Source organism: Lithobates pipiens, unplaced genomic scaffold (genome assembly GCF_037356315.1).
Source record: "Lithobates pipiens isolate NorthernLeopardFrog02 unplaced genomic scaffold, aLitPip1_a1.2 Scaffold_16, whole genome shotgun sequence".
Taxonomy (NCBI): domain Eukaryota; kingdom Metazoa; phylum Chordata; class Amphibia; order Anura; family Ranidae; genus Lithobates; species Lithobates pipiens.
Window position 1 is genome coordinate 323,381,306 of NW_027507748.1, and position 14,936 is coordinate 323,396,241.

The 14,936-nt window shown below is 40.8% G+C and overlaps 1 protein-coding gene across 1 annotated transcript in view; it reads left to right on the forward strand.

Moving 5' to 3' along the window:
- The window catches only part of CLSPN (claspin), an 89,741-nt gene extending 75,072 nt beyond the window's left edge, over nt 1–14,669 (forward strand). Inside the window, exons 23-25 of the mRNA XM_077481723.1 lie at nt 2,098–2,177; nt 8,291–8,452; nt 14,343–14,669. Coding sequence (XP_077337849.1) covers nt 2,098–2,177; nt 8,291–8,452; nt 14,343–14,453 — 353 coding nt within the window. The 3' untranslated portion in view covers nt 14,454–14,669. The remainder of the gene's footprint in view (nt 1–2,097; nt 2,178–8,290; nt 8,453–14,342) is intronic.
- The last annotated feature ends 267 nt before the right edge of the window (nt 14,670–14,936 follow it).

A 14,936-nucleotide genomic window follows, 5' to 3' on the forward strand; every position in this document is an offset into this window, starting at 1 on the left:
GCCACGTCGCACGACCGTAAAATTGTCAGTTAAAGCGGCGCAGTGTGTGTGTGTATGTATATGTGTGTATGTGTGTGTATATATATATATATATATATATATATATATATATATATATATATATATATATATATATATATATATATATATATATATATATATATATATATATATATATATTGTGTGTGTGTGTGTATATGTGTATCAGATACATCATGCTGGCACCTGTTAGCGGGCATCCACTCATCTGCTGTCGCCACGTTCCTCTCCTTGTTGTGTCACAGCCCCATCACCAGCCGTCCCATTAAAGTGAATGGGACTGTTTGTGAGACAACAGCTTGTCAGAAGGAGAGCCGCTGTGGGACAGATGACAGTTGCTCTTTAAAAATTATGATTTTAAATCTAGTTGATTTAAATCAATCATTTTTACTAGTGATTTAAAACATGGTTTAAATCGACTTGATTTAAATCAACTCCACCCTTTTATAGGTGCCCTCCTGCCACTTCCCAATCTTTCTGCCGCTTACTTTAGAGAGCAGCAGCCAAAAACTATCCAATGTAGTCATGGGCAGGAAGTCGAGTGAGGGCAAGATGACCCCCCCACTTGACTCTATGCCCTTTGAGGACCAGAGCGATGTCAAACGTCAATTCCAGCCTAAGAGCCGGTTCACAAAGGGGTGCCTCGTCAGGCGACTTAGCCGCCTGACAAGTCGTGTCCCGTTCTGTACAATGGAACCATTCTAATCGGAGTGACTCAAGTCGCTCCAACTTAGAAAAAGGTTCCTGTACGACTTTTGGGGTGACTTGCATTGACTTCTATACAGAAGTCATTTTGCAAGCCGCCGCTAAAGTCGGATCCCGGTCGCCTGAGGCAGTCGCACTGTAAGTCCTGCTGCCTCAGTGTGAACCGGGTCTTAAAGGTGCCTTTTCTTTTTTTATTTATTTTTTTTATTACATTTTCTTTGTTTTTAAGTGTAAATGTTACATCTGAGGTTTTTTTTTTTTTTTTTGACCCCAGATCTCACATTAAAGAGACCCTGTCCTGCTTATTTCTATTAGAAGGGATGTTTACATTCCTCGTAATGGGAAATAAAATGACCATAACATTTTTTTTTAAAGGGACAGGGTAAAAATAAAAAAGTAAAATAAGAAACAAAATGAAAGTGCCCTGTCCCTCCGTGCTCGCGCGTAGAAGCAAACGCATAAGCAAGATGCGCCCACATATGTAAGCAATGTTCAAACCACACATGTGAGTTATGTCTGCCATAGTATTAGCGTGAGAGCAATAATTCTAGCGCTAGGTCTCCTCTGTAACTTGTAAAAAAAAAACAAGCAAAAAAAACGCATCGCCTATGGACATTAAGTGCCACGCATCGCCTATGGACATTAAGTGCCGTTTGTTGCCATTCCACGAGTGTGCACAATTTTTAAAGCATGACATGTTGGGTATCAATTTACTTAGTGTAACAAAATCTTTTACATTATACAAATAATTGGGCTTGATTTACTGTTTTATTTATCTTTAATTAAAAAAAGTATTTTTTTCTAAAACATTGGGTTTGTAAGACCACTGTGCAAATACGGTGTGATAAAGTATTGCAATGATATCCATTTTATTTTCTAGGGTCTCTAATATATCAAAAATATATAATGTTTTATACTGATTTTAACTTGTAAACAACAAATGTCAGAAATAGGCTTGGTCCTTAAGTAGTTAATCTGGCAATAGAGATCTTGCATATGTATTCAATAATTTGAAAATTACTGGAGAGAGAGAAGTAGCACAGGGAGCCAATCAATTGGGCTGCAGTGCTCCTGTGCTAACAAGGAACACACATAGAGGAGTGTGCTGAGAGATGGGCACATCAGTGCATTTTCTCCTTTACTATCTATTCACAGGCATGGGTAGGGACAAGACATAGTTGCCTGAACTGCAGCAGAGAAAATAAGCTCTGTGTGGCTGTGCTGTGTAGTTTTCTGGACAGGATAGACAGAAATACTATCATACAGCTTATAAATACCCCCCTTTTAGCTATTTTATTTGTTTTTTACTGCTGGGAGTTCTGTCTTAATTTTTTTTATTTTATTTTTTTACAGCAACTGTAGAAATAAAAGAGCCAAATAACACTACCAGCAAAAATCCATTTGGCGTAAACCAGCCATTCAGTCTCCCCAAGGTGAGTTATTCTCTGAGATCAGAATATAAGATTATGGTACTTTTTAATCTGGATTTGGGAAACCTCAAGCTTTCTCAAATAGGATACTACAGGCTTAGATTGCTGAAACTTTGGGTGCTTTTTATTTTTATTTTTTTTAAATAATGTTTCTTTATGTCAAAAACAAAGGTGAAATGGAAAACTGGACTGATGCATACAGAGTAGTGTCTACCTGCTCATAACTTGTTTGCCATGTAGGGCATCCCATAACTTGGCAGATGTGAGAACCCCTGCTTGTGATGCAAGAGGGAAATGCTAAAAACGCACAATCTAGTGTACCCTACCAAAGTGCCTCTTAAAATCTTCCTTCTCATCTAGGGGCACAGGAAATCATACATTGCCTACAGGAGCAAAAGCAAAAAAAAACCGCCCAGGATAACCCCCCTCCTATTCCCAGTATTCCTGTTTTTCAGTGTTTTCCATGAGGAATAGACATTTTTCTTCAGATTTGCGAATTAAGAGGTAGTATCTTTTTTCTTCAATCAAGACTCTTCATGATTTGTAATCACTCCTAACTTTAAGGGTGCCTTGATGGACTGAATGTTGTGGGGCTTAGCCTGAAAGTGACCTTTAGGGAGCTGGGGTCCTGGTTGGGTGCTTTCCAGATCCCATTCTGGTAACAACTTGGCCTTGGAGTTCTTTCCCTATCCAGGGCTGTTGGTATTGCATCTACACTTCCCTCGTCTCCAAATACTCACTCTGAGAGTAGGCTAATTCGGCTGAGCACTGGGAGCTACTTCATTGTTGGCCTGCTAGGCACCACTTTGGTTTGTTGCGGAAGTGGTTAATGTTGAGGTTATGAGCATTGACTTAATCTATTTGGTGTATTGTTGGGTTCACTCTGCACTCTTTACTATCTTAGCTCTAGCATTTCCCAAATGTTGCTCCTGCTTTGCAAAAGAGCCCAGCATAACGCCAATTCTTCATCTATTCCTATTGCCCATCTACAGTGATTTAGGTCACATCCAGCCACTACCCCAATCAGATGCCAGTGTTTTTGTGAATAGTTTAGTTTCATCATTGCCACATGATCTGAAACTGTCCATCTAGAAACAAAATGGGTGGTCCCACTGCAACAATTAATCTTAGCCCATACTCTGCTAAAGGTTTCTGAAAAATGTACTCTGCCTTCGCAGGTCACTGGCATCTGTAACCTGGAATCTTGCTACTCTAAGGTTATACAGACTAATTGGAATTCTCCTTAGTTATACTGGGTAAGACTGAGTCCCCTACCTTATCGTCAGGATTCTCTACTGCAGTTGCATGCTTTGTGGAAAAGGAACACAAGGGGGACACCAACTAAGTACAGTACTGTATTTAAAACAACTTTTTTTTAAAAGCCAATAGGCAACTCGCATGTAAAAAAAAAAAAAAAAAAAGAGGCTGACATTTCTGATTTATCTGCAGTTGGATGGTGGGCACAAGTTGGTTTCTCCAACTGAACTGATGTTTCTGCTCCTCACCGTACTCAAAGACCATGGGGGAGCGTGACAGGAAGTAGCAAGGCCGGTGTGGCATGAAACAGAAGTGATATCACCAAGGAGCCACAGGAATATCTTTCCTTTGCAGCTGCTCTTCGGTTATTACTCTACGGCAGGGATATGCAATTAGCGGACCTCCAGCTGTTGCAAAACAAGTCCCATCATGCCTCTGGGTGTCATGCTTTTAAGGCTGTCAGTCTTGCTATGCCTCATGGGACTTGTAGTTCTGCAACAGCTGTGGGCTGCTAATTGCATATTCCTGGATCCTGGAACCACCCCACCCTTCCCAAGAGCTGGGGCTATTCCCACTTAAAATAAATTGCTAAACAGCGGCCTATACCTAGTATTGATTTACTACTGAGACACCTTTTTAAAGTGATTTTACTTTCATCTGTGTTGGAAGCTGCATAGCTTGCAGTAAATTTTACAAAGTTTGCTTCTTTAGTAGAAAGGTCTACAACAGGTTGCCTTTATGTCCCGTGCCGATGGTCAGGGTCTCTCAGCTGCTGCACAGGTGTGGAGGGGCCCTTTCCTCTTAGATGCCCCTTTTCAGACCATTGCCACCGCCTACCCTGCTGTTGTAGATGAAACTTCTGAGAAGATTAATTGGTCTGTCTTTGCCTCAATCTTCCAATCATATAGCCAGTAAAGACTTTTCTCTTCCTGTCTTATGGAAGTTCTTGTCAGTGGAAAACATGTCTCTGGGCTATGATGTGGATTTTAAGAACAGGTAATTCCTCCTACATTGTTGTAGTAATCCCTGGTACTGGTCTACTGATATGGTCAACGTTGACGTACTGTCTTCAATGCCAAGATGAAACGGGACTTCTTGTGACTAGTGTGGTTTGGATCATTGTGTGTATGAAACCTTGGCTTCTAGTCATGCCCACACCTGTGTTTTAACTGGTTACTACTGGGCATGATGAATTGGTATTCCAGATTCTGTGCTGCAGGTATAGGATGCAGCACACTTGACTCTCAGGGCTGTCTTCATGCTGATCAAGCCAGTCTCTTGCTGCAGGTATTTTTTGACCGTAGCAGGTGATGCCATAAGGACTCTGGGGCTTGTTCACCAAAGCATAGACCTTTATTTCTTGGCTCGTTCTCAGGCTTGTAAAGAAGGCCCATCTGGCTCTCTTCCCTGATTGGAATTTATCCAGACGAATGTTCTTCACTGCCTTAAATATCCTGCCCATCGCTCCACATATTCTGATGCTTTGTTAGATCTGGGTGTCAGGTGTGTTATTAGTCTTGTGACTATGAAGCTTCAGGATAACGGGCTATTCTCACACTGGTTCCTTCTGAGGGCTGGCCCAGGGCTGCTTTCTCTTTGCAGTTAACGGCGTATTGGGTTGGTTCTAGGCTTTATAGGATCTGTATTCCTCCTTGCCTATTCAGTGAGAAGATCTACCGGTTATTCCCTACCTACTCCTTATATAGGGGACTCTTATGTACCCTGTAGTCTTGATGACTCAATGGGATAGAACCTCTCTCTAAAGGAGTGCAGTAGGGTTCACAGCTTCACGCCTTGGAGTTACTTCTAAGCCGATTCTTCCAGGATAGTCATCACACTGGCGAGGTGGGTAGGTTTACGAGATATATTTCTTGGACCCTACAGGTAAGCCTTAATCCAGGCTTACCTCTAGGTCAAAGTGGTCTGTAAGGGTTTACAACCACTTTAAAACCCATTATAACCGAGGATGAAACTCTGAAAAAAATATTACAACAATCCCAAATACTGGCTTTTAGACAACCACATAAACTAAGCACGAAATTTCATTATGATTTTGAAGTCACAAAAAAAATGCAATAAACGCTGCAAACTGAAATCAGGTCACTCTAAAGCCCCATACACACTATCAGATTATCTGCTGAGTTTTTCCTTCAGATTTACCAAAACCATATAATATGAGGACAAACCTTAGGAGTTTCAATGTGTGTGCAATCAGTGAGGCCCTTCTACTACATGGTTTTGCTAAATCTGAAGGAAAAACTCAGCAGATAATCTGATAGTGTGTATGGGGCTTAAGTGCCGCACACACAAATGGGACCTTCAGTATCGCGAGATCATACAGTGGTACCTCCAGTAATGTGTGGTGTACCTCATCCAATGTAAAAGATGTAGCCAAGGATCTTATGTTGGTGAAACAGGACAGAAGTTGCAAGCGAGGATGAATTTGCACAGACGTACCATCAAGGAAAATTCAGAAGATAGTGTGACATAATTTCTCACAAATAGACCACACTATAGAACACCTTATTGTCTTAGTTCTTAAAGGGAATTTCAGAACTATCCAGGAAAGGAAAACTTTTGAACTAAAAATGATACTTCTATTTGACATAAAAAAATAACAGTCCAAATTTAGATGGTGTTTTTGTCGTTTTTCTGCTAAAACTTTTTTGTGAATCAGTACTGCAGGGACCTTGAAGGGGACAAACCCTGAAAGCCTGTCCTGGAAAATTGTACGTTAGTGCAAATAAAAAAAAGCATTATAGATAGGGGTGCAACGGATCAAACTCACAGTTCGGATCGTTCCTCGGATCAGAGTCAGGGATTGGATCATTTTTTGAATCCGAAAATAATTGAATTTGAAAAAACCTGTGAACATTCCACTGCCATATAGTCCCCACCATAATATCCACAATCTTCCCCACTGTAATATTGGCTGAGCATGGCTGGGTATTGCAGAGTAGGCTGTCAAAGAGCAGCGCTGTGGGCACTACAGATCCAGCCCACAGCGCTGCATCCAAAGCAGAGGCCTTTCCTAAGGCCATGACCACGGATCTTGGCGTGTGCCCATCCGAGTGGGGTGACCCGTTGGGATCACGGATCGGTGACTATCCGTTGCACCCCTAATCATAGACATTACTAAATTCTCTGTTGCAAGTGCACTAATACGGCTACAATCACCTCAAGCATGATTCTTCTTCCAATGACTTCAAGATTCAAGGTTTTTTTCCTGGTCTCCAAAGACCTGCCACTATGTCTCTTGAGAGATTTTTCTAGTTTTATTTGCAAACCCAGTGAGATGGGTTGCTTCCCTATACAGTATAATTCACACATTTTTGTAGTCCCTACGTGCCAAAAGAAAATCACCATGCTACATGGGATCCTTAAAGCGAGATTCCACCCTAAAGTGGAACCTCAGCTGATCGGATCCCTCCCCCCCTCCGGTGTCACAATTGACACCTTTCAGGGGGGAGGGGGGTGGAGATACCTGTTTAAGACGGGTATTTTCACCCACTTCCGGGCATAGACTCCTGTGGGAGTCTACGCCATTTCCTGCCCTGCCGCGCTGTCTGCTGGGACACACACGGGTCCCAGTGACAGCGCGGAGATTTCCTATTGCGCGGCTCGCGCATGCGCAGTAGGGAACCGGGAAGTGAAGCCGATTCGCTTCACTTCCTGATTCCCTCACCTAGAATGGTGACTGCAACAGCCGAGAGCCGAGCGATCGATCGGCCTCGGCTGCCGGCATCGCTGGAACCCGGGACAGGTGAGTGTCCATTTATTAAAAGTCAGCAGCTGTAGTATTTATAGCTGCTGGCTTTTAATATTTTTTTTTTTTTCTTGGAATCCCTCTTTAAACACACAACATTGTTTTACCAGGGTTCCTTCAATCTTTTGCTACAAGACTCCTGAGCTTAACTCTTTGAAATATATGCCTTATTGCTGATGCCATACTGCATTCCATTTTGTATTTTTTATTTTTTTACACACATAAATTTAATTTCTAAACTTATTTGTTTTGATTTCTTTGTATTGATTGCGGTTGGGTTGTTACCAACATGTGGTGAAAATTTCATGTCAATAGCATCTTTTAGAAACGTACCTAGAAAAATGACGTGTCCGCTACTTAATTTACCTGCTGTATATGTAAAGCTCTGCTTAAATGGTTGGCCCTTATAAGTACCTGTAATAACTTTGAATGAAGGAAAGCGCTTGTAGAATAATTGGTTAGTCTTTACAACAACAGCAATGAAGAAGAGACGTCCGTTATCCTAGGATATTGGCAAAAAAATAAAAAATGTGAAGCATGCAGGTAGTGGGAAAGGTCTTGGCTGGCCTACAGCTTTTTGCTTTCTTTTGTTTGCCAGTGTCAAATCCTCCTGTAGGTGGCAGTATAACCCGAATGTTCAAGACTTCATTTCCTCAGTGGATGAAAATAAAATAAATTTTACTTCATCTAAAGACATCACACTGGTTCACTTTATACACTTCGCTGTAAGTTGTGCAGTATCCTATACACTGCCCAGCTTTTTATTCTGCTTTATTATGCTGTGCACTGTGTACCAGACCTTTATACATTTTGTTTGTGTGTATACTGTATATCGCATGGCTGCTCACTGTGTCGTACAACTATCTTCAGTACACTTCTTGTCTATACACAGTGTTGTTTATTTCAGCAGGTGTAACTTGACTGCTATGCACAACTATTAAATACAAGTCTTTTTGCTTGATTTTGGGGAATTTTTTGTAACGCAACCATCTTTTACATGCCTTATGCAAATGGCTTCATCAATCTGCTACTGACAAGTGTTACATAGCTATATCTATTTATTTTTTAAAATGTGATTTATTTATTTTTTCAGATGAAGACTGGTTCTATGTTAAACATGCCTAAAGACGTCCTTCAGAAACTAGCTGCAATGTCAACTCTAAATCCTAATGCAACCAGGAACTCAAGGAACTTTGTTTTCCAGACTGTTTCTCCACAAAAGCAAGATAGATCTGCAGAGAAACCTAAATCTAAGGTATTGTGAGCTTTTACCTGAAGCCTGTGTGCCTATTATGTGCACATCATATCTCTCATTTAGATATTGGTGGCACAGTTCTTGTTCTTCCAGAACACAGTCTTTGTAAGAACATGTTATGCCTTCATTTCATTAAGAGGTACAAGGGTACACACACAGACCAATATTAGTGCCCACTTTAGTGACATGAATGTCAGCTTAACCGCTTTAGCCCTGGAAGTTTTTACCCCCTTCCTGACCAGAGCACTTTTTACAATTTGGCACTGCGTTGCTTTAACTGACAATTACGCAGTCGTTCACTGTATCCAAACAATTTGCGCTCTTCCAACCCCCCCCCCCCCCCCCACTAATAGATCTTTCTTTTGGTGGTATTTGGTCACCTCTGTGTTTATTTTTTCTCTTTTCACGCTATAAACTAAACAAGAGCGACAATTTTGTGGGGAAAAAATATATATTTTAGACTTTTTGCTATAAAAATCCCCCAATTTTATTTAAAAAAAAAAAAAAAAAAAAAAAATGTCTTCATCAGTTTAGGTCAAATATATATTCTTCTACATTTTATGATAAACACAATCGCAATAAGCATATATTGACTGATCTGCGTGGAAGTTTTATAGCACCTGCAAACTATGGGAAAGATTTATGGCATTTTAATTATTTATTTTATTTTTATGTTTTTACTAGTAATGGCGGTGATTTGCATTGGTTTTTTTTTAGCAGTATTGTGACGGACAGATCAGAGACTTTTTTTTTAATATTAGGACCATTGCCATTTATACAGCGATCAGTGCTATAAAAATGCACCAATTACTGTGTAAATGTCACTGGTAGGGAGGGGGGGCGATCAAGAGGTTATGTGTTTCCTAACTGTATGGGGATAGGATTGACTCTAGAAGAGGAGCCATATCGGTTTTCCTACTTAGTAGGAACAAACGATATGGCTCCTCTCCTCTAACAGCACAGAGATTTGTGTGCTTACACATACAAATCCCCCTGCTGTCGCTTGTGCACGTAATCGCGTGTGGCCAGCTGCGATCGTGCCTGCCGGCCACACGCATTGGTTCCCCCACCATGCGACGGGTGCAAGTCCTATGGTGGGCGAAAAAGGGTAGGCCGTACCTGTACATGATTTTGCCCTGGAGAGCCATTGTGCCGTAGTATACAGTGCCTTGCGAAAGTATTCGGCCCCTTTGAACTTTTCAACCTTTTGCCACATTTCAGGCTTCAAACCTAAAGATATAAAAAAAATTTTTTTGTGAAGAATCACCAACAAGTGGGACACAATTGTGAAGTGGAATAAAATCTATTGGATTTTTGAAACTTTAACAAATAAAAAAATGAAAAGTGGGGCGTGCAAAATTATTCGGCCCCCTTGCGTTAATACTTTGTAGAGCCACCTTTTGCTGTGATTACAGCTGCAAGTCACTTGGGGTATGTCTCTATCAGTTTTGCACATCGAGAGACTGAAATTCTTGCCCATTCTTCCTTGCAAAACAGCTCGAGCTCAGTGAGGTTGGATGGAGAGCGTTTGTGAACAGCAGTTTTCAGCTCTTTCCACAGATTCTCGATTGGATTCAGGTCTGGACTTTGACTTGGCCATTCTAACACCTGGATACGTTTATTTGTGAACCATTCCTTTGTAGATTTTGCTGTATGTTTGGGATCATTGTCTTGTTGGAAGATAAATCTCCGTCCCAGTTTCAGGTCTTTTGCAGACTCCAACAGGTTTTCATCCAGAATGGTCCTGTATTTGGCTGCATCCATCTTCCCCTCAATTTTAACCATCTTCCCTGTCCCTGCTGAAGAAAAGCAGGCCCAAACCATGATGCTGCCACCACCATGTTTGACAGTGGGGATGGTGTGTTGAGGGTGATGAGCTGTGTTGCTTTTACGCCAAACATATCGTTTTGCATTGTGGGCAAAAAGTTCGATTTTGGTTTCATCTGACCAGAGCACCTTCTTCCACATGTTTGGTGTGTCTCCCAGGTGGCTTGTGGCAAACTTTAGACAAGACTTTTTATGGATATCTTTGAGAAATGGCTTTCTTCTTGCCACTCTTCCATAAAGGCCAGGTTTGTGCAGTGTACGACTGATTGTTGTCCTATGGACAGACTCTCCCACCTCAGCTGTAGTTCTCTGCAGTTCATCCAGAGTGATCATGGGCCTCTTGGCTGCATCTCTGATCAGTCTTCTCCTTGTCTGAGCTGAAAGTGATCGCTTGCACAGTGCTCCTTGGGATGTTTAAAGCTTGGGAAATCTTTTTGTATCAAAATCCGGCTTTAACCACTTTCAGACCGGACCAATTTGCTGGTCAAAGACCAGACCACTTTTTGCGATTCGGCACTGCGTCGCTTTAACTGACAATTGCGCGGTCGTGCGACGTGGCTCTCAAACAAAATTGACGTCCTTTTTTTTCCCACAAATAGAGCTTTCTTTTGGTGGTATTTGATCACCCCTGCGGTTTTTATTTTTTGCGCTATAAACAAAAATAGAGCGACAATTTTGAAAAAAAACGCATTATTTTTTACTTTTTGTTATAATAAATATCCCCCAAAAATATATAAAAAACACTTTTTTCCCTCAGTTTAGGCCGATACGTATTCTTCTACATATTTTTGGTAAAAAAAATCGCAATAAGCGATTATTGATTGGTTTGCGCAAAAGTTATAGCGTTTACAAAATAGGGATAGTTTTAGAGCATTTTTATTAATAATTTTTTTTTTTTTTTACTAGTAATGGCGATCAGCGATTTTTATTGCGACTGCGACATTGTGGGGGGCCCATCGGACATTTTTGACACATTTTTGGGACCATTGTCATTTATACAGTAATCACTGCTATATAAATGCAGTGATTCCTGTGTAAATGACACTGGCAGTGAAGGGGTTAACCAGTGGGTGGCAGTGTAGGGGTTAAGTGTTCCTAGGGGTGTGTTACTAACTGTGGGGGGGTTGGGCTTTCATTTAGTGAACACTGATCTCTGCTCCAATCACATAGAGCCGGCGGCGCGCTCCCGATGGCGGGGCGGCATTGAATATTGGACGTACCTGTACGCCAATATGCCTGCCCGTGCCATTCTGTCGACGTACATCGTCGTGCGCTGGTCGGGAAGTGGTTAAACTTCTCCACAACAGTATTACGGACCTGCCTGGTGTGTTCCTTGGTCTTCATGATGCTCTCTGCGCTTTCAACAGAACCCTGAGACTATCACAGAGCAGGTGCATTTATACAGAGACTTGATTACACACAGGTGGATTCTATTTATCACCATCAGTCATTTAGGACAACATTGGATCATTCAGAGATCCTCGCTGAACTTCTGGAGTGAGTTTGCTGCACTGAAAGTAAAGGGGCCGAATAATTTTGCACGCACCACTTTTCAGTTTTTTATTTGCTAAAAAAATTTAAATTATCCAAAAAATTTCATTCCACTTCACAATTGTGTCCCACTTGTTGGTGATTCTTCACAAAAAATTTAAATTTTATATCTTTGTTTGAAGCCTGAAATGTGGCAAAAGGTCGAAAAGTTCAAGGTGGCCAAATACTTTCGCAAGGCACTGTATCTGCGTGACGTGGTTGGCAAGTGGTTAAAAATATTGATAGTTTTTTTTTTTTTTGTGCACATTTTCTGTTTTTTATTGAGAATAAATTAATGATTTTTTTTTTTCCCCCTCAAATTCTATAAGATGTGAAATGTTGCATATTAATACTACTGTTGTATTTTATTCAGCCAACAGATGGCGATCTAAACTGCTTTTTTACTTAACAACTTCGCATCCAGGCCAATTCTGACATTTCTCTCCTACATGTAAATGTCATAATTTTTTTGCTAGTAAACTACATAGAACCCCCAAACATTATATACTTTAATTAAAAAAAAAAAAAAAAGTTAGCCCAATTTTCTTGCATAATGTGAAAGATCTCACGCTTCAAAATTGCACACGCTCGTGGAATGGCACCAAACTTTGGTACTTAAAAATCCCCAGTCGACATTTTAAAAATGTTTACTGGTTACATGTTTTGAGTTACAGAGGAGGTCTTGGGCTAGAATTATTTCTCTCGCTCTGTTTGCGGCAATACCTCACATGTGTGGTTTTGTGTTTTCATATGTGGGCGGGACTTGCATATGCGTTCGCTTCTGCGAGCAAGCTCACGGGGACAGGGACGCTTTAAATATTTTTATTTTTAATTGTCTGACAATCACGGCCTCCCAGCTGTGGCGGTGCTGGTTTTTTGAATGCAGAGGCCGGATGTGACGTCATAACATCGTGCCTGGCCTCCGAATGATCATAGAGACTCCAGCGACCATCTGGTCCGCCGTAAATATCTGTCGTCACCATCCGGGGCCGGCAGATCCGTTTTCCGACTCGCCGATGGAAGCGGTGAGTCTGTAGAGGGGGGGGGGGGGCAGAGTACACTCCCACCGCCCGTAAGAATGATCAAGCGGCGGAACAGCCGATATGACCGGTTTTTTGGTGCAGGGAATCGCCGGCTGAAAACGGCGATATCTGAATGATGTCTGTAGCTGCAGGCATCATTCAGATATCACTGCACAAAGTCATGTCCTACTGGGGTGAAGTGGTTAAACAATTGCTTAACGATCCCAGTGAGAAATTGGGTGTTAAAGCATTGTTTAGTGACTCTTCTCATATCAGATGTCTTCGATAATGTTTGTAAACTCTAATAGTGAATGCATTTTGATGCCTTCTTCTCTCCTTATTAATGCTAATACAGTTACTTTTTATGTAATTTCCATGTTTTGCAGCAACTTACTGGTTCCCTTGTCTTTAGCTGCCTGGCCACACCTAGCACAAAAGCAGATCTGTGATGGTGTAGTCTGTTTGCATTCATTGACTTAAAATGGAGCTACAGGAAGCCATGCAGACGTACAACTAGTTTTAATCACCCTAGCATGCACCCCACCCACCTTAATTGACAGCAGCTACTAACAGAAGACTTGCTGCCACAGGAGCTGCTGCACATTGGTGTTGCTCAGCAAAGATTTTGTTTGCATCCTGACAAAGAAACCCTTCCCCCAGTTAACCACACTTGGGAAGATGAGTGCAAAGGGAGGCCATGCAGTCACATGATCACTAAATTAGAGTAATTTTATGGTAAATAGCCGCTTATGTTTACACTTTTAGCAATGTTTAATTTGTAGAAATATTGTACTTGGTGTTGTGTGGGGCAAACAGAACTGCAACACAGACTTCCTCCGCTGTACCTTTTAATTTTGGCTGCATTTGCTGACTCTTCCTTTGGAAAATATTTGTTTCTTGGCTGTTAAGGTAAACCAATGGCTCAGACAAATATTCCGATTAGAAGTTCTGACCTTAGGCCATAGACTTTTGGGAATCTTGGCCTTTTCAGCAGGTTGATTGTACCCAAGGTGTTTAAGTGATCAACTTGGGTACAACCAGCCTGCCAGATTTTATATGCAATTATTGCTAGCAGCTATTATAGCCACAAGCAACAGTCACTGTGTTCTCCATTGCGGGGACAGCTCCCCCTCTGTGTTGATGGGTACAAACGAGTAACTATCTTTCTGGCAACCTATGGTTGCCGAAAAGAAAATTGGTCTGCTTTTGGCTGGCCTTGTGCTGTCGTCCCTTATCTGTTTGTGTATTCCAGGTCATTGTGTCAAAGTAATAAAGGCCAAGAGACTGGAGATATTTTAGAATGCAACAATGGCAAATTTGTTTGTATTTTTTTTTCTCAATCCAGTCTTCTTCCAGACAAGGAGCTGAGTGCAGAACTTTGCTCTTGAGCCACTAATTGGGGAGTGCTCTGTATTGGCTCCACTTTTTTCATGCTAACAGATTTTGTATGATCTCTTGTTTATTATGGTAATGGTTAGACATTGCTCTTAACACCCTGTCTTTCTGTGCAGGTAAGAAAGAATATCAGTGCTGCTACTCCTTCTCCCAAACGTTTCAAATCAAACAGCTCCACTTCTGCCAACAGCAAGAGCCGCAGTATTTTCCCTCTCTTGGAGAATTAGTCTTGGCACTTTACTTCTACCACCTTCAAAACTCAACTGAACCTATGGATTCACAGATAAAAATTTCAGACCTCAATGTTACCTAAATGGTTGTTTAATTTTTTGCATTCAAACAAAAATGGTAGATTAGTCGTGTTTGTGTATATTTGTAAAGGTATGTTTGTTTTTATTGGGGTATGTGTGTATGTATGTATGTATGTATGTGTGTGTGTGTGTATATATATATATATATATATATATATATATATATATATATATATATATATATATATATATATATATATATATATATATATATATATATATATAATGTGTGTGTGTATGTTTTAGGAGTGGCATAAAGAACTATTTAATTTTAGGCTTTTTTTCCTTGTTTTGTTTGTCTTTTAAATAAGCTTGCATTTGCAATGTGATTCAAAAAGAAATTTAAGTGCCAGAGCTGAAATACCAGTATGGTTTTAAATTGCTTAGAAGAATGAGTTT